Here is a 23686-nt window from a genome sequence, read left to right as displayed (position 1 = left end):
TCATGCCCCGCGCGGCCGTGGGCGAACCGGCGCCGCGCGCTGACGTAGCGCTCGGCCTGCGCCCGCCCAGAGCGGGGCGCGGGTCACCCCAGCAGCCCCGGAGCGCGGGGAGCAGCCACCGCGGCGGGTGGGCCTGGGCGCGGGCCGGGGGTCCCCGTGCTCTGGGTCCTTCGTGCTCACCCGGGACCGCCCCTCCCCCTCCCCCCCCCCCGCTCCTGCGGGTCGCGACTTGGTCCCCCGAGTTCAGCGGGTCCCCGGGCCCAGTGGGCGCCCCCCGCACGGCTGGGGGAGGGGCCCCGGGCCGGCCTGGCCCCCAGGGGTGGCGGGCCCGCGTGTGAGAGTACCCGCCTCCGCTAGGGCGAGCCGGTGTCCCGATTTTATAGACAGCCCCGATAGCCGGGGCGTTTCCTTAGAGGGGCTCCTGTTACCCACCCCCCCCGTTTGTCACACTTGCTGCCTGGTCACCCTGGCCTCAGGTGACTCTTAAGCAGCTGGGCACAAACTGGTTGTGAGTTTTATGCTTCGGTTTCACCAACCCGCGTATCAAGTGTAAATGCCTCAAGACCTGTAACAGCCTTAACGTGGCCCCCGGGGGGGTGCGGTGCCACTGTGCACAGGCAAAACTCATGCCCCTGCCCCGCCCCGGGGCAGATCTCTCTACTTCCCCGCAGAAAATTCCAGGGAAGCCGCACAGGTGGTCACACCCCCTTCCCCGGCAGCACAGGTGCCTCCTTGCCAGTGCCCAGAGCAGCCGGCCGAGAGGTAAAGCACCGCGGGGAGAGAACTGGGGATGTTGTTCACGGGAGTCACGTGCCACTCCCCCCCCCCCCCCGCCCCATTTCTGTGAGCACAGAGCTGCCGGGGTGATGGAGGGTGGCAAGGATGCCGTTCTGGCTCGCTGACTGCAGCTGGATGCCACCTCCTGGGTCCTAGTGCGGGTCGGCCTCCGCTTGTGTGTGTGCGTGCTGGGTGCCCTGCATGGATTCCATCCCGGTTTCTGTACAATGGTGAGTGCCTGCGGTGGGGCAGGGGGAAAGGAGCTGGGGTGGGGGAAGCAGCAATGGGGAAGGAAGGGGGGTAGGATCGGGGAGGGGGGTGAGGGGAAAGGGATAGGGGAGGTTGCAAGGGGAAAGGCAAAGAGGCAGTGGGGAAGGGGGATAGGAGAATGGGGACGGGGTAGCAGGAGCCTGGCATATGGCATTCCCTCGGTGGCAGCAGCAGCTGGGGCTCAGCCATTAAACAGGCCCATTGCACCTGCACCCCCACCCCACTGAGCCTCAACTAGCTGCACCCTGACCCCCACCCAACCCCCACTCCCACAGCACCTTGACCCCCCCGCTGAGTTCCCCCCACACCCAGACCCCCATCTGCTGAGGCCCAACCACCTTCACCTGGGCCCTCCTACAGAATCCCATTGCCCCTAAACCCAGACCTCCCCAATGAGCCCCTTTGCCTCCAGATCCCCCACTGAGCCCACCTGCACCCAGATTGACCCCCACTGAACTCTCTCACCCAACACTTGGATCCCCCCCACTAAGCTCCTCCACACTCGGATGCTGCTGGGCTAAGCCTACCTGCCCACACCTGATGCGACTGGTGTGGAGGGGCAGGGACCAGGGGTTTTTCTGGAGGAAGCCCAACTCTTGCAATGCGTCAGGGTTAGGTGCAACCTCACCACTAAATCCCTGCCCTGGCGGTGCTGCAGGGTGATCTGCTACCTCCGTGCACCCAGTGGCCTGTGCTCCCCCACTGCCATGCTGGAGCCTCTGCATTTATTTATTGACAAATAAAACTTTCAGAATTTTAAAATCTGGGCAGAATTTTTAATTTTCTGGCGCAGAATGCCCTCAGGAGTAACTATGGGAGACATTATGCTGTGGAAGTTCCTTGAGTCATATGCAGTAATGAACTAGAGCACATAGACTAAGGATGATGAAGGTTGACCCTGGGGGGAGTGGCTCATACTTTCTCTTAACTATTGTAATTTGAATTATCACAATTTTTTCACACTTTTCTGCTGCAGAAGTGAAGAGGAGCTGGTGTGCCAGGAAGCTCAGATGCACAAAAGGATGCTGCTCCTTGTTCGTTCTACTATGAGAGGCCTTTACCAGATAACATGATGTCTCTCATTTCCATTTTGGTTTATTTGGCTGACACACTCCTGCCCCAGAACAGCATGGTACTGTATTGTTCCTTCGGGTTAAGTTTTGCTTTGCCTACTGCTATGAAACATTTTCCTGTATCTTATACTGTGTCTGGTGGGTAACTAACTTACTGTTGTAGGGGTATGCTAGCTGATTTTGACATTACATTTCAAATCAGAATTTTTAACTTTTATTGATCCCTAATTCAAAAAAATCCAACCCACATTATCCATACATTTTAAAAATGGAAATATCATCTCATAGAACTAATGCTTGAAATTACAAACACGTCTGATTTCTCAAAAAAGGTAAATGAACAGGATTACAGAAAGAAAGCAACAATAAACTATATGTATTGTAAGTACCGTTATGCAGCATTTTATTATAAAAAATACACTACAGTGCAAGTACAAAGTGCATAATGGCAATTTTAAAGGTATTTATCACATTTTACCATATATATAATTTTCATAAATTCAATAGAAGTATAGTGAGTTCCATACAGTACATCTTACATCAGATATACTGCACAGTATTATCAGATCAAAGCAGATTTAACGTTAGTAGATCCAGAATGCTGAGCTGACATATGTATTAGCAGCAAGGTAACACTTATTCATTTTGTGGCACTGAACCATCTGCAAGATCCCCCATATTCTACATTCTTCCATGCCTACTATCAGCCTTAAAAAAAAAAAAAAAAAAAAAAGGCATTGTAAAAACTTAGCACCTGCATAATAAACTCAATTCCAACTGATGAGACTAAGGTTTTGAAGATGTTCATGGAGAAAGTAAATGCACAACAAGCAGCAGCTGAGATGGCCTAGAAAGAACTTCACAGAAGTTGCCCAAATTTTCACATTTGGATGGTAATAAATGGAATCTACTAATACAGCGTTTCTCAAACTGATCCTCAAGGATACTCCAGGGGGTCCACGGGCCCTGCTGATCAACTCCTCCCCATCCAGGAGGTGCAGCGGGGCTAAGGCAGGCTCCTGCCTGCCCTGGCTCCGTGCTGCTCCTGGAAGTGGCCGGCACATCCCTGCAGCCCCTGGCGGGTGAAGGGAGGGCAAGGGGGTCTCCGTGTACTGCCTCCACCCCGAATGCCAACTCTGCAGCTCCCACTGGCCAGGAACTGCAGGCAATGGGAGCTGCGGGGGCGGCACCTGTGGGTACAGGCAGCACACAAAGACCCCTGCCCTCGCTCCCCCCCACCTAAGCACTGCTGCCAGCGAAATGTGCTGGTCGCTTTTGAGAGCCACCCGCAGTAAGCGTCACCGGCCAGACTACACACCCAAACACCCTGGACCCCTGCCCACACCCAAACTCCCTGACAAATCCTGCACCCCCTTCTGCACCCTACTCCTGCCCCAGTCTGGTGAAAGTGAGTGAGGGCAGGGGAGAGCAAGTGATGGGGGGGGGGGAGCCGGATGGAGTGACCAGGAGGCAGGAAGAGGTGGGGGAGGGGTGAGGCCTTGGGGGAAGGAGTGGAGTCGGGGCAGGGCCTGAGGCTGAGTGGGGAGGCTTAATCCTCGGATTGCTTAAGTTTGAGAACCGCTGTACTAATATATAATAAACTGACAGTAAAAATCTTGGAAAGTTTAATCCTAATAGTGAAAGTAGCAAACAGCCTCTATAAACAATGTTAACATGACCTAATTTAACCCTTGGGTCAGTTCTTTATGTACTTTAATTCAAGATCTTGCTGCTTGATGTGGGTGCTTCCCACACACTGACAAGTCCAAGAACTGAGGGGCTCTAGTTCCAGCCCAAGCTCAGTAATGGTTTCAGCTGTGAACAAATGAACATGTACTTCAGAACACTAGTTGTCCTGGAAACTAAAAATAAACCATCTCTAATGTAGTGCTTGCAACTCGATTCTCAATGACAATGGAGCCAGAATGCTCATGTATATGCTCTCTCTCAGCTTCTTTAAAAGAGAAAGTTGTTGATATTTCCAAGTTCAACCAAAAAGACCTTTTTTTGCTCGCACTTTGGATTTCTTGCCAGTAGTAATGGAAGAATCTGTTCCCTCTGAAGGTCCAAACCATTCTGGTAACTTCCTCTTTGCAGGCTGAGTCTAGAAGGAGATAAGTATAACATATTATTAAGGCTGCGAGTCTGGCACAGAAGTCACAGATTCTGTGACTTTCTGTGACCTCTACAGCGACTGGTGCTGGCTCAGGGGCTGCCCGCGCCAGGAGGCCCCTGGGCCAGCAGCAGCAGTTTGGGTGTATGGGAGGGGGCTCAAGACGAGGGGGTTGGGGAGTGCAGGGGGGTGCTTACCTCAGGGTGGGGGACTCCCCAGTTCCCACTGGCATGGCCACCCTGCAGCTCCTAGGTGGCGGAGGGGTCTCTGTGCGGCACCCGCAGGTCCCACCCCTGCAGCTCCCATTGGCTGCGGTTCCAGGCCAATGGGAGCAGCGGAGCCCCCTGCCTTGGACCCTGCATCCGCCGCCTAGGAGCTGCAGGGACGCGGAGCCAGGTAGGAAGCCCCTGCCAGCCCCGCCAATCCTTCCCACCTCCCAGCAGGGGTCCCAGACCACAGCCCCCCTCCCCCAGCACCCCTGGACACCCCCCCCCCTCCAGAGCACCCATGGCTCCCCCTCCCAAGTTTTAGTCACGGCAGGTATTTTTAGTAAAAGTCATGGACAGGTCACGGGCCCGTGAATTTCTCTTTATGGCCTGTGACCTGTCCATGACTTTTACTAAAAACACCCGTGACTAAAACATAGCCTCACGTATAATACACAGTGCTACGGTAACAATATGGACCATTCCACACCTCAACTGAACAATAAAAATCATGCTCATCCGGAGAAATGCAAATATGTGTTACCCTACTGTAAGGTTCAAAACGCTGTTTGTGAGGAAAAGGTGCATGTTTTTAAAACGACTCCAGTGAACATGAAGTACCAGTCCACCAACAGCAGGAGCCAAGGCTCGGAATGGGCGGGTACGTGCCAGTACAGCATAGCAGCTATTAGGCTGTTCTTCAGAATCTCAGATTTTGTTTAAAAAAAAAAAAAAAAAAAAAAGGCAGTCTCTAGCTATTATGATCGCAAAGAAAACTCAACAAATGAATTAGTGTAACTGATGCAGCAACACCTATGAGAGTCTTCAGAGAGCCTGGAACAATCCTCCTGCCCAACTCAGCTCAATGAGGGGTTCAGGCAGAGGTCCAGGGATGATGATTTAAATGCTGACATTAACTATTTCTCTTTTGTAAGGGTGTGTAACAAAGGGGAGGGAGGGTTACAGATCTGTGCCATTTACTGTGAGTGACAGCTCCTCTTGGTGTCATGAGAGAAATTTTCCCCCTCCAACCCATGGAGCCCGGCAGAGCCATAAGCATGTATACACCCCACCAAAGAATAGCCAAGCCCAGGAGAGGGGTCAAAAGTTGCACAAACTACAGTGAGCACATCTCATTTTGGTGATTCACAGGCAGGCCTTATTTTGTGAGCAGAGTCAGGATGAGTGCTGCCACCCCATTCCCCGCTCCCACCCCCCACCAGTTTGACCCTGTCCAATAAGAACAAGGAGAAGCTGGGTAATTTTTGGTTGTTGCAGTGTATCAGCTTGAGAAGGAAACAATGGCTTCTGCAGATTAGAAAAGACCAAAGTAATCAGAATGTGGGGTAAACCAGGCTTGGTGCCTGGATGCAGCATGCAGGAGCCTGGCTCTTGACTGGTATGAACATCACACCAGTGCTCCTCACCATGCACTGGCTACTAATAAAATTCTGGGTACATTTCAGGGTCTCTCTCTTCTTCAAAGCCCTGAAATAGCTACAGCCCAATTATTGCAGGGACCACTTCTCTCCATCCCCTGTCTATCCTGCTTTGGTGAAGTGGGAGAGCCCAGGTTTCATCATGTGACAGCTGGACATTTAAGCAAACATTCCACCATTACGGCATAAAATTTCCACAAGTCAGGCAGAGTCACCTTCAGATTGTAGGGGGGAGGCTCTCCCTCACCCTCCATGGGATGGGCAGAGCCCTCCTCCCAAATTCCCCTGCCCCCAAACAGCCTGGGCAAAAACTTCCTTTCCTTCCAACCCTCCTTCCCCCAAGCAACTCAGGCAGTGACTCACCTACCCCATCCAGAGTGCCCGGACAGGGAATCCTCTCCCCAAGACCTCGAGTAGCTCACCTAGAGATGCTCTCCCTCCACAACCTCCTCAGCAACCCACAAGAAGCTGGACGAGAACCCAACAACCAACTTCCCACAGGCCCAACAAAGGATGCATCCTCTCAGCCCCATACTAGTCAGGGCAGGGGCCCATTACTCAATTCTACCCCAGTGCCCCACAGACTTGGTCTGTGGAGAAGGTCACTGCCATCCTCACCCACACACCTGGCTCTCAGTTTACTGAACGCCGACCCCAGCGACTCCCCAGGGGGAGCGAGCTGGGACTCTAGTCACTCTTCATGAGATATTAAAGCCTTCTTCCAAATGTGTAGGATAGGAATAGGTAAGATGGGCCCTTCTCCACCCATTGACTACATCGGCTCTAAAGCTGCCACACCCCCTGCCAGGCACAGTGCTTCAACACCTACATCACTCTAAATGTCCAAAGCACTGTACAGACCTCACTGGCCATCAGCTAGACAGGCTATATCCCCATATACCGATGGAGAAACAGAATTAAAGCCATGTACCCTAGGCTACCACTAGCTAACACCAATGTCAAGGTGTTAAACTGTGTCTACAGTAGGTGCCACATAGCATTTGCAGGCATATCAGCGACTGAGAGTTATCCTATTTTAAAAAGTCCGTTTTTCCTAGTGGGAACAGACTCGCTGGAGGAACGTGGATAAGAAGAGAGGAGCTCTTCACTCTTAACCCCTGTGTTCACTCCTCTAGACCAGTGTTTTTCAACCTTTTTGACACTAAGGACCAGTTTGCTGGCTTACTAAACGGCATCAGGGAGCTCTCAGGGACCAGCACCCGTCTACGGTCGTTGAGAAACACTGCTCCAGATCACACTCCCTCTCAAGGTGCTGACCCTGCACCATGAAGATGGGCACAGTATAAGAACAAGAGAGAGAGATTAGGCAAGATGGGGTGAGACACTGCAGAACTCTAAGTGTGGCTTGGATAAGGACAGAAAGTCTCCAGTGTGAGTGGGATTGGATAAGACCAAGAAAATACATTTGCTGTAGTTGTTAACTCTGGATTCTAAAGAACCTCATCCAAGCCTTATTTTGGGCAGGGAGTGGGAACTGTGATCCAAAATCCAGGCTGCTAAGTGATTCAGTGTTGGATCCAGATGGGGTTGGGCTGTCTTCCTGCTTGCAAAGTAAGATGATTTCTGATTGGCAGGATTAACAGCTATTCCTTTGCTAATAAGAACAGGCTGGAACTGAAACAACCATGCCCAAAGCAGCACCACCAGCATGTTATCAGAGGCACCCAGTGCCTCTTTTAGGAGAGGACAAAAAGAAAAGAATGATACACATGAAGAAAAGCAAAAAGGTCTTAGGTGGATTGGGATCTGCATGCTTCCCTATCAAGCTACAAGCCAAGACTGGAAACCCAGTATGCTCCCTGCTTTATAAGATCAGGGTCTTATAAGATCTTTTATGAGATGCTAGATTGTGGCAGAGAATTACTGTATATAAATTGATGGAGTCTGGCATCTTTAGGGCAGAGAGGGAGACTCCTGATGGTTAAAAATAAAATGTAAATTTAAATTTCTATGGAGGTTAACACCGAGAATTGTAACAAGTTCAATACAAACAAGACACTAGCATGGCTGGTGAAGGGGGGATGGGCAGGTGAGCCTCCTACTCAGTGAGATCGGTCCCACTGAAGTCACTGGACTTTCACTAAATTTTGCTTTCACAATAATTGTAAATAATCAGCGGCTGATAATACTTGGTGCACTGTTTTTAGGCTAGAAGCTCTTTGGGGCAGGAACTATTATATATTTGTACAGCACCTAGCACAATGGGACCCAACCTGGCTCAAGCCTTTAGGTCCTACTGCAGTATAAAAGTTAAACAACATTAATTACTATAGATCCGACTTTAACAGCATATTCTTACAGAAAGGATAGGGTATTTTAATGTATACAGAAACTGAATTAAGATATGCATCCAGTAGTCCTAAATGGTGAGAAGGTACTAACTATAGTAAGTGATATTTTACAAGTCTATCTGCTTTGTTAGCCTCAGGGTAGATTATTTCTAACACGTAAGATCTTATAGACCTCCGTACATGATATTAGTGAGACTGATACTGGATACTTTGTACAGTCTTGGTGTTCATTTTTAAAAGGATGTTGAAAAATTGGAGAAACTGTAGAAAGGAGCCACAAAAATGATTTGGAGTAAATGGCTTACAGTGAGAGACTTGAAGAGCTTAATCTGTCTAGTCTGAGAGAGACAAGCTTGATTTCAGAGCATAAATACTGCACGGGGAAAAAAACAGTAAGTTGTATGGGTCTGTCTACATAGCAAAGAAAAACCCACAGCTGGCCCATGCCAGCCAACTCAGGCTCGCGGGGCACAGGAAGACTTCTGGGCTGGGGCCCAAGCTCTAGGACCCTGCGAGGCGTAACTAAGATTATGGATCAGAGTGCTACCTTTGATTGGGAGTCACTGAACAGTTCCTCTTCATCAGGATCCAAGGGAGGCTGATTCCAGGAGGCCAAACAAAGGGAGGTTTGATGGCTTGGTACATCCCGTTCTGCATTCGGGGGTTGTTTGTCATCCATCTTGCTGCTCTTTACAACCTTCCCATTTTAGAAGAATAAAACATGGCCTGTTAAAGCAAACTTTCCACTTACCACATTAAGATTCAAAATCCAAACAATTAATATTTCATACATGGAAAGTTCTTTATTTTGAAAATAAGCTTACATAATAGTAAGGGAGGATATATAGTGCCTTCTACTTAATTAGACCACTAGTTCATTTACATCTTTTTCATCCCATCAGAACTTCAGGAAATGGAGCACTTATTTCAGACACAAGGTGCTGAAACTTGTATTTCAACAGCCTTGTTGGTAGACCTGAGAAGCATTAGGCACTGCATCCCACAGCAGTTTTGGAGCCTTTAAATATTTGGTGGCGACTCCAAACTGCTTATTGCTCAGAGGTGTTCTTTCCAGCAAAAGGGTTAGTTAATATATAGAGATGGACTGAGATGTTTCTGTCCACTAAGGCTTTTGTACAGCACCTATCACCCTATTATTTTAAGTGCTAGGAAATTTCAGCCCAAAACAAAGTTGTTCAGAAAGACATGAACATCAAAAATAGGGCATTGGAATAGATTACCCATCTCACTCGCTAACAGCAAAACTATCACGTGTTACAATATAAAGACACAAATTTACCCAAGGTGAAGAATCCATATGTGGATGATCTTGTTTTGCTCCTTCCCTGGACACAAACTTGTATGTGTGTGTGGTTGGCTTCGTTGAATTCGCCTTTAAAAGCAATAACAAATGTGAGATTGGTACTAGCGGGGCACTGGGTTACTAGAACTAGCATCTTTTTCAAAGGCACTGAACTCGGTCCTAGCTCACAAATGAACAGGAGCTCAGTTCTCTCAACTTAGTCCCCAACATTCATTGTTAAAATACTATGGTAAATTTATTGTGACTGTTAAAATGCACCACGCCAATAACTTTCCATCACTGGATCTGCTATATCAGTTACAAACAGAAGTACATTTATGCAGAAATCGAAGTCTTTAGATCTGGCATGGAGGCAACTTCAGAAAACAAGGGCAACCTCAGAAGGGAAGCAGTAAACCAGCGGGGCTAAGTGACAAGACTCCAGAGGTTACTCGAGACAAAAGGATACACTTCTGGAAATTGAGACAGAGCCCTGGCAAAGCCAGTAAAGTGGATTGAGAGCTTAGGAATGTTAAAATGAAATCCCCAGCAAGAGGCTACTAAAGAAACTCTGCAGTAGTCAGGGGGTGACAGGCAAAGTATTGTCATGGATCAAAAACTGGCTAAGAGACAAGAAATGAAAAGTAGGAATAAATGGTGAAAGTTCATCAGCAAAAGGTTAAGAGTGGGAACCTGAAGGTTCCATATTGGATCCCATGTTATTTAATATATGTATTAATTATTTAGAAAAGGTGCAAGCAGGAAGGTGGCAAAGTTAGCGGACAATACAAAATTTTTTAAGTTAATGATGACTGGAGCAAAACTCACGTTTTTTCAGCAAAACCTGAAACACGTTCATGCTTATTTTATCTCTGACAAAAGCCTCCACTTTTATTAGCATAGTTATTCCGCTTTTCAGAGCAAAACAACTCCCCTGCTCATGTGGTTCTATAGCCACAGTGTCAGCATAGACATACGTACCCAGGTTGGCATAAACAGCCCTTCAGCTGTAATCTCACAATGCTACATTCCGTTCAGGAGTTGGAATGTTGGGAATCATTAAGGAAGGGACAGATAAGACAGAAAATATCATACTGCCTCTATACAAATTCATCGTATGCCCACATCTTGAATACTGCGTGCAGATCTGGTCGCCCCATCTCAAAAAAAGATTTATTGGAATTGGAAAAGGTACAGAAAAGGGCAACAAAAATGATGAGGGGTATGGAACAGCTCCCATATAAAGAGAGATTAATAAGACCTGGACTTTTCAGCTTGGAAAAGAGACGACTAAGGAGGGACACATGATAGAGGTCTATAAAATCATGACTGGTGTGGAGAAAGTAAATAAGGAAGTGCTATTTACTCCTTCTCATAGCACAAGAACTAGGGCTCACCAAATGAAATTAATAGGCAGCAGGTTTAAAACAAACAAAAGGAAGTATTTCTTCACACAACTCACAGTCAACCTGTGGAACTCTTTGCCAGAGGATGTTGTGAAGGCCAAGACTATAACAGGGTTCAAAAAAGAATTAGATACATTCATGAAGGATAGGTCCATCAATGGCTACTAGCCAGAATGGGTGGGATGCAAAACCATGCTCTGGTTCAAAACCATTCAGATGGGACAGTGACACCTGGCATTGGCAACTGTCAGAGGACAGGATACTGGGCTAGATGGACCACTGGTCTGACCCAGTATGGCCGTTCTTATGAGTGACCTGTCAGGTAGCGCTTTTGAACTCTGCTGCCCAGGGGTCAGAGTGTCCAGAAGTCCATCTTGCTCCTAAATGCCTGGCACAGTCTCCAATCTATCTATCTAAGGCATTCATAGGGCTCCATCACCATAGCATCTGAGCACTTCACTATCTTTAATGTGTTTACCCTCACAACACCCCCGTAAGGCAGGGCATTATCCCTACTGTATGATGGGGAACTGAGGCACAGGGAGCCTGAGTGACTTGGCCGAGGTCACACAGGAAGTCTGAACAAGGTTTTCGTAATTCCATACAGGAGTAGGTAGTGTCTGAACAGTGCAGGAAGAGACACTTCAGGGCATTCATATCATTTACCCATAGAACAGGAAAGCACACGGGTTTCTCCTATGCACATAGGTTTCTCTTATGCAAAGCTGATTTCAGTGATTAACAACACGTTCAAAACTTGAATTGTGCTAAAAATGCAGCTACTTTCATTGGTACCTGATGTATAAAAAGTTAATTAGAACACCACTTAATGGCATTATAAAAAGCACCTTAAATCAAACATTACAACGTCTCTACAAAATAAACCTTCTTTTTGCAGAAGCAGACTGGCTTATAACTTGCTTTACTAACCTCTGTTTCAGTCCATGGCATTCCTTCCTTGTTCTTCTGGGGTGGCCCCATGCTGGCCGGCAGCCCTTCACACTCAGCTGAGAGGCTTTTCTTGCCTGACTCACACGGTTGGCCCAGCTGCCCATTTCCACACCCTTTCTGCAGCAGCGCAATTGCCATTCGGATCAGGTACAGCTCGATATTTGCAGGGACCAGTGCTCTAATCGCTGTCATTCTGGTTACATCTTGGAGGGATAATATATATATTTTAGTAAACCCCCCAAGTTCCTGAAGTCCTTGTCCAAATTAGAGCTCCAGGAGCACTCTGTTGAGCTTTGGGGAAGGAGGGTTGAACATCAACAGCCAGTGAATTTTCCCCTCATTAAAACACAGCATATTTTACAGTATGGAATGGGTTAAACAATACAATAAAATACAGTTCACAGCTTGAACTTCATGAGAAAGGAAAATATTAGCCCAATCAGCAAATCCTGACCTCACTTACAGTCATGCAACCCCACTGCAGTCAAATTTGGTCCAATTAGCCATTAGCACTCTTCTCCCCAACTTTCCTTCCCCATCTCCAGCCAGGTGCTGTACTTTAAAAGCAGCTAGGCTCTTCTACAGCTTTCCTCTTATTTTAAGACACTGCATCGACAATGCCCTTAATTCACTTTCTTAGTGAAGAGGAGCACTGTAGGAGTCTGTCCACCTATGATTTGTAGTAGATGGGAGCCAGGGGCTCACTGAAAATAAGTCATTTCAAACTCCTCCCCTGCTGATCCAGCTGCTTTTCAGCAGCACTGGCCAGTGCAACCCCCGCTTTCTGTCCAACTGAAATTGGAGTTCTCCGAGCACCCAGTTGAGTTTATGCAGCTGAAAGGTGAGTTGAAGGTGCCTGGATAGCCCTCTAACTGCTCCTAAAAGGGTTTCTGGGCTCATTGAAAATAGCAGGAGTGTGAAGGGGTCTGGAAATTTCAGAGAAACTAAAAACTGACCAAATGCTAAAAGGACACTTTTATTAAAAAAATAAAAATAAAGAAAAAATATGTTTCCAATATCTCCTTCTCATAGCGTAGGAATGTGTACCTGTAAGTTGGTGCATAAGAAGGTGGTGTAGCATTTTCGTTGTTTTATTTGAACAAAATATTTTCAAAAAGGACCATGTCCAATCACAATATCAACTTTAACAATAAATGCTAGCCACAAATGTCTGTTATTTCTTCATTTTTATCCAGAGCAGTGGTCATTTTCTTAGTTCGAAGTTTGTGTGCCTCTCTCATCAGCCCCCACACCAGCAGCAGGCCCCCACACCATGGTGTTGGGATAACGAACTGCCCTCCCTGCACTGATTCAAAGAACAGCCGTCAGCCTCACCACCACAAACCCCAAGTAACAGCACTTGCAGAATGCTTGCCACCTAATGTTCTCACGGTGCTCTACGAGACGTATGTAAGCATTATTATCCCCACTTATAGATACAGGGTGGGACTGTCAAAGGAGCCTCATGAGTTTGAGCTCCCTGAGGGTTATTTGAAATTCCAGCCATAATGCTTAGCATTTACAGTAAATATAGAGCTGTGCATGATTCCAGCTCTTTGAGTGTTACCTAAATAATCTTTCAGGGAGTTCACTGTTACTACAAGTATCTGTGATAAAATCAAACTAACCAGAATAACATGCTCTCCACATGTTAAGGTCATGAAAGGCACTTTCTAACTGGACTACCTCCAACTCAGCCAAGTGCTCAGGCATTGCATCACATACAATATGAGCCAGTATACTAGGAGTCCTTTGCAACTTGGCCTAAGGGAGGTACAGGAACTCCTCACTTAACGTTGTAGTTATGTTCCTGAAAAATGCGACTTTAAGCGAAATGATGTTAAGCGAATCCAATTTCCACATAAGAATTAATGTAAATGGGGGGGTTAGGTTCCAGGGAAATTTTTTTCACCAGACAAAAGACTATATTATATATACATAACAATTTAATACTGGTACACAGCAATGATGATTGTGAAGGTTGGCTGAGGTGGTGAGGTCAGAGGGTGGGATATTTCCCAGGGAGTGCCTTACTGCTAAATGATGAACTAATCCTCAAGGGTTAACTCGTTGTTAATGTAGCCTCACACTCTACAAGGCAGAAGGAATGAAGGGAGGGAAGAAAGCATAGCAGACAGAGACACACATCGTGTGAGCACGTGCGTGTGCGTGCATTTCCCCTTTGAATATGCTGATCCCTGTCTTAAGTACACTGCCTTGTTAATTAGATCAGCAAGCTGAGACCCACCTCAGCTGCTCCCTCCGGGACTGTCTTGTGTCCCCCCTGCTCTATGGAAGATGGGGTAAGCAGGGTGCAGGAGCAGGGGGGAAGGAGACACCCTGACATTAGCCCCCCTCTTCCTGCCCTGCACAGCAAGCAGGAGGCTCGGGGAGCAGCTCCAAGGCAGAGGGCAGGAGCAGCACATGGCAGTGGGGGAGGGACAGCTGAACTGCCCGCAATTGATAGTCTGCTGGGCAGCTGCTGCACAGGGAACTTAGAGGAGCACGGAGCTGCTAGGCGGGCTGCCAATCCACCCTAGTTCCAAGCCCCCACCAGCTAGCTCCACCTGGCTGCTCTTCCTGCAAGCAGTGGACAAAGCAGGCGGCTGCCAAAGGGAGCACTACATAACTTTAAACGAGCATGACCCCTAATTGATCAGCAACATAACAACAAAACAACGTTAACCGGGACGACTTAAAGTGAGGAGTTCCTGTATGTGCTCATTTGTCACAAATATCATTTGCTGTTAGTTTGACATAACAAGGACTTCTCTGTAATCACATCAACCATCCTGGTGACGGCACATCCAAACAAGCCAAGCTCTCATGCTACAGGTCTGCCTGCACTCTCCTTAATGCATCCCTCTGCAGCCTCTTCCCCCATCCTCAGAATCACACCCCTAATGATCGAGTGATGTCACTGGCAATCACCTACCCTAATGTCATGGCCACCTCTCCATCTCAGTCTCCTCCCCCAACTCTCCCTTGCCCCTCTAATCACTACACACCATAAGGTGGCACTGGTACCTTTCATAAACACTTTCACAGATTCACACAGTTTAAAGTCAGAAGGGACCATTGTGATCATAACGCAGGCCAGACAACTTCCCTGAATTAACTGTGGTTTAACTAGAACGGATCTTTTATAAAAAATAAGCAATCTTGATTTGAAGACTTCAAGTGATGGAGTATCCACCACATCCCTGGGCACATTGCTCCATCCAGTGATGGACCTCAATGTTAAAAGTCTGCATCTTCTTTCTAGTCTGAAATCTGTTTATCACTTAACAGCTGCTCACACTCTGCTATCCAGAAATAAAGTGATGCACAGAATACAAATGAATCATCTCTGGTAAATACTGACAATATTCTTCATTTTAGTTAAAAGGGACAAAAGTAGTTTACATCCAAAACCTTACAGAAAAGCTTAACAGAAGTGTTTTCCTGATTTTTGTAGTTAAGTGGCAGTAGATTGTTCAACAAGTTCTGCAACAAGAGTGCTAAAGCCGAAACACCACGGCATTGTGTTAGCACATGGAAACAAAGGAGTGACTGACTATAAACACAGCAGCCAGGTGTCACTGTCCCATCTGAATGAAATGCACAGAGCCAAACACTCCACCCTGTGGAAGTCATTCAGATTTTATGGGGTTATCTGTAGTACAGATAAGAAGCTGATCTTGACAGTGCTGGTTAACAGGTACAAAGCTGAATTGCATCTGGGCCCACAAGCCCTAGAAAGCTGCATGTGATCACTGTGCAGCAGACTGACCTACCTACAGGTCAGCTTAGTGTACAAAGTCCAAAAATAACGGAGCCCAGCTCTACAGCAGGGAATAGCTGAACTGGTGAGAATGAGCCTTCAGACTCCCAGAAACTCCTCTGCTTATTCTAAGCTCCACGCTTTCCTCCTGCAAATGGCAATGACTCATGAATGGCCCCAGTAGAGTTGGGGGGTATGGAAAGAAGAGAAGACTCAGAGCATTTTTCCTTATTGTTATTGTGTAACGCCGACAGACCCTGATCGTAGGCGGGCAGGATTGAACCGGGGACCTCTGGAGCTTAGTGTAAGAGCCTCTACAACATGAGCTAAAAGCCAACCGACTCTTAGCTAAGGCTGTAGAGCAGACTCATTTTCTCTCTCTCTCTAAGTGGTCTCGGTGCCACTAGATGGAACAGAACACCACACCCAGGAGGTGTGTGGGTTACAATTGTAATTGGTGTCCTTTTAAATAGAATGAAGATCATCATCAATAGTTGCCATATTAGAGATCTGGGTTCTATCTCCAGCTCTGCTAGAAATGACAAATGCAACTTCTCCATTACCTCACCTGCAATATGGAGGGATGATAGCTGCTTCCTTCTGATGGGGAAACAACCACAGAGATGACATGACTCACCCAAGGCCAAGCAGTAGATCAGTGGAAGAGCTGGAAATTGAAACCCTGCTTTGGAGCTACCCGTTGTGAGCTTAAATCACTAAATCAGGTGCCCATCTAACATTAAAGAATTCTGATAAGTTTTAAAATGCAGGTAACAATCTATTTATTAGTTTACTTGTCCGGTTCTCTTCGTCACCCCAGTATCTTAAATGACCCAGGTTTGCAATGTGAGGAAATTTAAGATATTTTCAAGGATTCACTTGGCATGCTGCTGATGCCTAACTATTCACTGGGGCCAACGTTTTCAAACTCAGAGGCTGAAGTTAGGTGCTTAAATATGGACACAGTTAAAAAATTATGTCTGGATCTTTTTACATATTGTTGAGACACCAATCTTGTGTCTGCACTCAACTCAGAAGTTCTTAAAGAAAACTCCCCTCCTCCTCTCTTTTATGGCTTGAAACCCAAGGGGAAGGCTCTTTGCCCTGCCATGCTCAGCCTGGCTCAGGAATGGGTCCTTTGAGTGATGAATTCTCACCAAAGGAACAAACAGGATACACAGGTTTCTTGTTTGCTTTATTCATATCCCAATGACTGTCACTGAGACCTTCAGACTAGAGCTATGCTTCTCACCTGAGTTGATGGGAGGGTTTTGGATGATATCAGTAATAACCTTCTGAACCTCAGGAGTCAGACCCGCTCGTTCTAAGTCGACTGGGTAGCCAGCTTTCATGGCTTGGAATAAATGAGACCCAACCACAGTGAGAGGCAGAGACCTGCTTTCACTTATACTCTTCTGAGGAAACAATGAGAGAAGAAATCTGAAGTGGTAAAAGTGTATGAGATCTAACAACAAAAGAACCAAAGCCCTCTTTGAATCCCACCACTGACTCGCCCTTTCTCAATTGTATCAAACATAAGCTTCTTGTCTTCACTTCCAAGGCCTTTCACAGCCTAGTCCTACTTACCTTTGATCTTTCATTCAGTATCAAAAGGTTGGTTCCTGCCTCCAGCTGGCCCACGGCTCCATTTTTTATCGCCCACTTGCTAAATTTTCAAACTGGCACCTTCGTACTTTCTCCCATGCTGCCCTGCTGCCTGGGAGGAGCTCCCCATAAACATCTGCAAAACTAACTCCTTATCCTCCTTCAAAACCTTCCTTAGGCTTGGTCTACACTGCATACTTACTTCAGTAATAACTACATCACTCAGGGGTGTGAAAAATCCATACCCCTAAGCAACATCATTATACTGACCTTAACCCCCCCGGATAGACAGCGCTATGTCAGTTGGAGAGCTGCTCCTGCCGACATAGCTCCCGCCTCTCACAGAGGTGGAGTTATGAAGCCTATGGGAGAGCTCTCTCCCGTCAGCTTACAGCGTCTTCACCAGACCTGCTAGAGCAGCAAAGCTGCATCCGTGTTGCTGCGCTGATGTAAATTTGTAGTGTAGACCTGCCCTCAAAAGTCTCCTTTGCTGGGAGGCCTACAAAAAACATGACAACTGTTAGGCTGCTGGTGTGCTGAGACCACTGCCTGTCATGTCCTGATGTTTTCTTGTACTCCCTCTGCCTGTCTGTATTCATCTGTTGGTTTTTCTTTCATGCTTAGATTGCTCTGAGATGCTCTTTAGGGCAGGGATTGTCTTTTTGTTCTGTTTGTACAGCCCCTAGCACAATGGAGTCGTGGTCAGTGACTGGGACTCCTAGGCACCACGGTAATACAAATAATAAATGATAATGCATGGTGCATGCTGCTTCACAAAGCAACAGCAAGAACAGGAGACCATCGCCTTTGACTACACAACAAGAACTCCAAACCACTTTACAAGGCACATTTTTCTGATCTCTTTCAGACACTGAATCCAATTTGTAAAGAGGTTTCACTTCAAAATATTATTTCTGGCTTGGAGAGCAATCTCTCACTGTGACCCTGAAATCCCATGCATATTAAAGATTCTGCTCTGAATTCAAATGTCTAAGGAGCAGGACCCAGAGCTCCATCCTTTAGCAGTGGCCATGGAGCCGCTCCAGACTTGCTACTACACTGTCATGGGGCTAGAGCAAAGAGAGACAACAAGCTCTTGCCAGGACCTACATGCTACATAGGGCCAGTGCATCTCTATGGTTTGCTCTATTCCTCTGGCCTGCTCACAATCGCCCCTACACTGCTACGGAGACAGCCACCACCAAGCTCTTCTCTGCTACCTGGAAGATGCGGATCAATCTCTGAGCATGGCAGTCTGCACCATGCAAAGGGAATCCTATTTTCACTGCATATGGGGTCTTCCACAGCTATTTCCAGGGCAACAGGATTTCACTGGTGATGGAGAGACAGTTTAATGACAACCTAGTAGCTGTAACTGTATAATCAGCTCAGCTCACTTGTAACGTTCGGTTTGTTAAAGCCCAAAACATTCCTCAATAAAGCAGCCAATTATCTACACCTTAACTGCAAGAGATCTGTAAATGCAGCAACCCTCACTGAGTCCTAATGTCACTGTTGGCACCGCCAGAACAGAAATGATAACAAACAAAAGCTGAGTATTTCAAGTTCTTTTAGGTGGACTCCATTACCACAATCTTGGGGCAACATCTTTGATTTTGCTTGACTAGAGTTGAATTTTTTTACTGGCTGGATTTAAAATTAATTATTTTCCCTGAAAGAATTAGGCTTTATGTTTCTTTTATTGACTTTCCCCCAGACAATACACACAGGGGAAATGCAATAATCACGGTTATTTGATACTGGGCATCAAATTACCTAACACTAATTGTTCTATTGCTTCTCGTTAATTAGTCCTTGGGCATTTTAATTTAGCGACTATCTGACAAGGTTCACTCACACACTCTTGGGAGGAACAAGAGAAGCTTGAGGCTATTTCAGCATCATACTAAGGGATCGAAGAGCAATAAAAAGTGAGAAGCTGAACAAAACAGATATAAAAGCAATGGATTATGGAATCCGCCTTCGAAGGCACAGAGCAACATGCGTATTTCTCCCAGTGTGCTATGGCTCTCAGCCTACATAACAAATTAATAGAGTCCAATGCAAAGCCCCTGGTAAGGTCACATTATGATTAGGCAATGAAGGTTGGCTAGTTGTAAGTGGAGTTCTTTGAGACAAACTCTTGCATGTTCACTCCTGCGATACGCTGACTGGGAGCAGCCAGGACAGTGCAACCTTCTACTAGCCGTGCGCGTTAGTGCACATCCCTCCCCTGCCCCCAGCATCAGTGCGTGTTCTGTGGGTGTGGCTATAAAAGGGGGGCTTGGCACTACTGCCATCTCAGTTCCTTCCAACTACAAAAGTGGAATGCCACCTAACACTGAAATTAGGATGCTGGAGGAGCGGGGAACGCAGGTGGGGAGTGTGAACACGCAGAGTACACCTCAAAGAATTCCAGTTACCACCACCCAACCTTCACTACTTCTTCGAGTGTCCTCTGCATGTTCCCACTCTCGGGATAGTTAGACACGCAGGACTGTAAATAAGGAAGGAGGGAGCGGAGTTTTAATTAAATAATGACTGAAGCACCACTCTGCCAAACTGTGCTTCAGAGCTGGATGCCAGATCCAATGCATAAGGTCCTGTAAAAGTGTGACTTGAACACCATGGAGCAGCCCTGCATATTTCAATACGAGGAATATGTTTGGAGACTGCTACAGATGTACCTACCCTTCTAAGAGAATGGGTTCTAAGAGGACCAGAAGGAGAAAGGGAAGCTTTTTGATAAAATTCCTCAATACAAAGTCTAACCCATCTGGACAGGGACTGTACTGAAATGGCCTGACCCTTAGAAGTACCAGCAAATGAAACAAATAACTTGGACAAGACATGAAGTTCTTCATTCTATAAGGTAATATAAGCTAAGAGCACTCATTTAAGCAATGTAATCTAGACTCCCCTTTATGCGAATGAGGTTTAGGAAAAAAACACAAGTAAATTTATATTCTGATTGATACAGAACTCCGAGACGACCTTTGGAAGGAATTTAGGATGTGGTCTAAGATGACTTTATCTTTATGAAAAGTAGTATGGGGAAGGTGGTCTGCCATCAGTGCATACAACTCGCTAATTCTTCTGGTGGAAGAAATTGCTATTATAAAAAGCTGTCTCTATGGAAAGATGAAACAGAGAACAATCCCATAGAGGCTCAAGCGGGGAAGATATAGGTTGTCTTAGTACTAAATTCAAATTCCATGGAGGGACTGGGTCATGAACTGGGGGATATAGAGTCAATAAACTTTTAAAAAAGGTTTTCATGAGACTGTATGAGAAGGTGGCTTTAACCTTTACATGAGTATGGACTACTGCCATTGCTGCTAGGTGGACTTTAATCAAGAGAAACAAACCCATTGTTTTTAAAGTGTACCAAGTGTTCCAAAACCGTTTGTATAAGGGCTGAATCTGGGTCAACATTCCTATCCGTTGCCCAAATAATTAATCTTCTCCATTTAAACTCTTAACTTCTCTCTGTCCTTGCGCCATCTGCCCACCCCTTGTATGCACTACAGAGAGGTGCCTACCTGGTGAGCAGACCTCCAAATCCTCTCTCTTGGGTAGAAGAACTACACTTGGTCCGATGCTTGGGGCCTTTCTCTGCTACAAGGGCAGATTTGCCCTTAAATGCACAAAAGGTGATTCCAAGTCACGGTTCCCAGAACTGTGCATATGCAATATTTTGTGCACTACCAACTCCCAAGTGCCTGTCTTAGCAGATGTGAGTAACATGGCTGAGATCAGGGTACAGAAAGAGTCACAGCTTTGGAAGTCTCAATCAGAAAGCTGCACTGATATTTAGTCTTTCAATTTTACACTGAATTTTCCTGTGGGGCTTTTTTCAGGCCATTCGAAACTTACATGGAGGTACAATGCAAAGGGTTTGATTTTTTTATATCCAGAACAGGGACACGGTACTCACCAGTCCGGGAGAAATGTCTACATGCAGCCCTATGTACTGTGTCTATGCCAGTGCTATGGTACAGAAAGATGCTTCCATCTGACTATTGAGATAAGTCCAGTTGGAGGTGGAAATGGCACAGTTATAGCAAAAACAGTTCCCAGTGCTGCCTGGCCAGCCAGTGCAGATGGGGCACTCTGTTCCAGATACGACAGGGATTTGGTGTTCCAAAAGCAGGGGCTCATTGGCAGTGTAGGGAGGATTTAAGAGAACAGCAGCAACTAACTCGGTCTGGCCCTCAAGTCTCATGTTTTAACAAGTTTGCAATCCCCAGACACACAATATTTCCACCACCTATTTTAGACAACCAGCATATCCACATCCCCGCCAATGGGAACTAACTTACCAAAGACTGGTTCTTCTCATGGAACAGCATGTATGTTATGAGCTGTGACTGCAGAAGGGGGCTGCACCCACCTCTCTTCTGGAGGGCTGCTGGCTGCTTTTCCCTAGATCCACAAGTAGGGAATGTGTCTGTCTGTAGGGTGACAAACAAGAGTTAGCAGGAATAAAGCCCAGTAACAGCTGCCCAAGAAATCATCCTGTCTGGTTATCTGCTCTGGAATTGGAAATGGAAGAGCTAGACTTTGAGCAAACTGGACTGTACAGTCAGACTGTTCAACACATAAACAGTAGAACAACCCCAAGATGGATGCTTATAATTCATATGCACACGCACACACACGTGTGCTGAAGCAAGCTATAGGACAGTCTGCTTAACATACCTGAGGGGTCACAAAATAACTGGTGTCTGGACTGACAAACACCAGACTGGTTGGTGAGTTTCTGAATTAGTCTGCACTGTTAAGAAAGTTTGATACTCATATGTACCGTAATATAGTAATGCAGAGTAATCTTTTATTTTTAAATAAACACGTATTTTTATGTGTTCTAAGTTAAGAATTTGTTTTTAAAAACTTGACAAGACTCCTTCTCCCAACCTCACTCCACACACACACGGTTCTGCCTCCACGGAAGAGGCCAACACAGCCTGCATCCCAGCGACCTGATCTGTGAAGCACAGAGAAAACTCCTCCCAACAGTGGGAAACACTCATCTCTACCCAAGCACAGACAGTTCGGCAGGCACTCTTCCTGCCTGGACGTATCCTGCTGGTTGGGACTCTGCAGGCGCTAGAGTGGAGAATAAGAATCCTTTCACATCTAGGGTAAGCATAAGAGTGCAAAAACTCAGAACATGATTTCTGCTACTGGTAGCACAGAATTTCCCCAGTGCTTTGTCTGTCGCCACAATGATCAGCAAAGAAAGCACACTGGGACAGGGTGCCACCCTATGGATAGTAATGGACAGAATAATATCTAGCGCTTTTCATCAGTAGATCCCAAAGCACTTCACGAAGGACGTCAGTATCATTATCCCCATTTTACAGATCACAAAACTGAGGCATAGAGCAGTGAAATGACTTGCCCAAAGTCACAGCAGATCAGCAACAGAGCTGGGACCAGACCTCTGACCGCCCAAATCTAAGCCCAGTGCTCTGTCCACTAGGCCACAAGAAGGGAATCATAACGTTCAGTGAGAATATTGGAAGAGTGGGTCCACTGAGCAAAGCATCCTTCAGAACAGTCAGGTCCACCAGTCTCCCAGGATGGACCAATAAAATGGGAAGCAAAGGTGAGTCCTGCCCTCAAACCAGGACAGGCAATAGTCTGACCCTGACAAAGGCGAATTCCATATGTCTCAGTCTCCAACCCCAACCCAAATATCAAATCTGGAGTGTAACCAGCTTTGTGTGCTGAGCCAGAAACATCTGAAACAGTTCCATGGTTGTCATGGCAGCAATGAGACAATGGACCCATCCAGACCAGTTATTTTTTGAAAGGACATTCAAAATACTGAGGACAATCGCCTCAGTGGCTGAAGCACCAAACCAGACAGGAATTCAATCAGCTCAGCAAGGAAACCTGAGTGAAGAAAGACGGCACGTACACCAGTACAAGCTACATTTGAGAATGGTCCTAGGACTCAAGGTGGACACTGACAGGAGTTCAGTGATGGGGTCGGTGTTGGGGAGTTGAGAGGAACCTCCTACATTTAAGATCAAATGCGAACAGCACAGACCCAGGACTTCTGCAGTCCTCATTATAATTAGAAATATCTATTTCTTTCCGCTGCAGATTTGCCAGCCACTATGTTTAGGGCCACATCCTGCAGTCTGCCTTTACTGGAAGTTTTGCCTGAGTGAATAACTGAAGGCTTTGGTCCACATTTAGCACCGCAAATCAATACAATTTAAAAAAAGAAAAAAAAAAAAACAATGGCTAACAAAACCCATTTTGCTTGTTTTCAAATATGAGCCACTGAAAGTCAAGAGCTGGAATGCTGATTTTGAATAAACCGAGCCGCTTTGAAAAAGAGCACTGATGATAAAAGAGCTCAGTCTACAATTTACCATGAATCCTAAAAACAGGCTGCATAGTTACTAGCTATTTTAAGAAAAACTGGATGCTTGCCACACACTATTTTAGGGA

The 23686-nt window shown here is 46.4% G+C and overlaps 1 protein-coding gene and 1 long non-coding RNA gene across 3 annotated transcripts in view; one reads left to right on the top strand and one right to left on the bottom strand.

Annotated features, from left to right (window-relative positions):
* The first annotated feature begins 23 nt into the window (after positions 1-23).
* Positions 24-3493, top strand: LOC141986158 (uncharacterized). The gene is made up of 3 exons (XR_012639218.1): positions 24-127; positions 854-1007; positions 2024-3493. It is a non-coding gene; the product is annotated as an uncharacterized LOC141986158 (long non-coding RNA).
* A 75-nt stretch (positions 3494-3568) lies between these two features.
* Positions 3569-23686, bottom strand: part of WRN (WRN RecQ like helicase) — a 113139-nt gene continuing 93021 nt past the window's right edge. Inside the window, exons 31-36 of one of the 2 annotated variants that reach the window (XM_074950380.1) lie at positions 21541-21672; positions 16866-17028; positions 11830-12053; positions 9491-9583; positions 8738-8887; positions 3569-4224 (exon numbers count right to left, since the gene is read on the bottom strand). In XM_074950380.1, the coding sequence (XP_074806481.1) occupies positions 4108-4224; positions 8738-8887; positions 9491-9583; positions 11830-12053; positions 16866-17028; positions 21541-21672 (879 nt within the window). In that variant the 3' untranslated portion in view covers positions 3569-4107. Of the gene's footprint in view, positions 4225-8737; positions 8888-9490; positions 9584-11829; positions 12054-16865; positions 17029-21540; positions 21673-23686 lie in introns of those variants that run through there. The other variant, XM_074950382.1, reaches the window with a different exon arrangement.

Source organism: Natator depressus, chromosome 4, assembly GCF_965152275.1.
Source record: "Natator depressus isolate rNatDep1 chromosome 4, rNatDep2.hap1, whole genome shotgun sequence".
Lineage (NCBI taxonomy): Eukaryota > Metazoa > Chordata > Testudines > Cheloniidae > Natator > Natator depressus.
The sequence above is the reverse complement of the archived record's forward strand: the minus strand, read 5'-3'. Positions and strand labels throughout refer to the sequence as shown.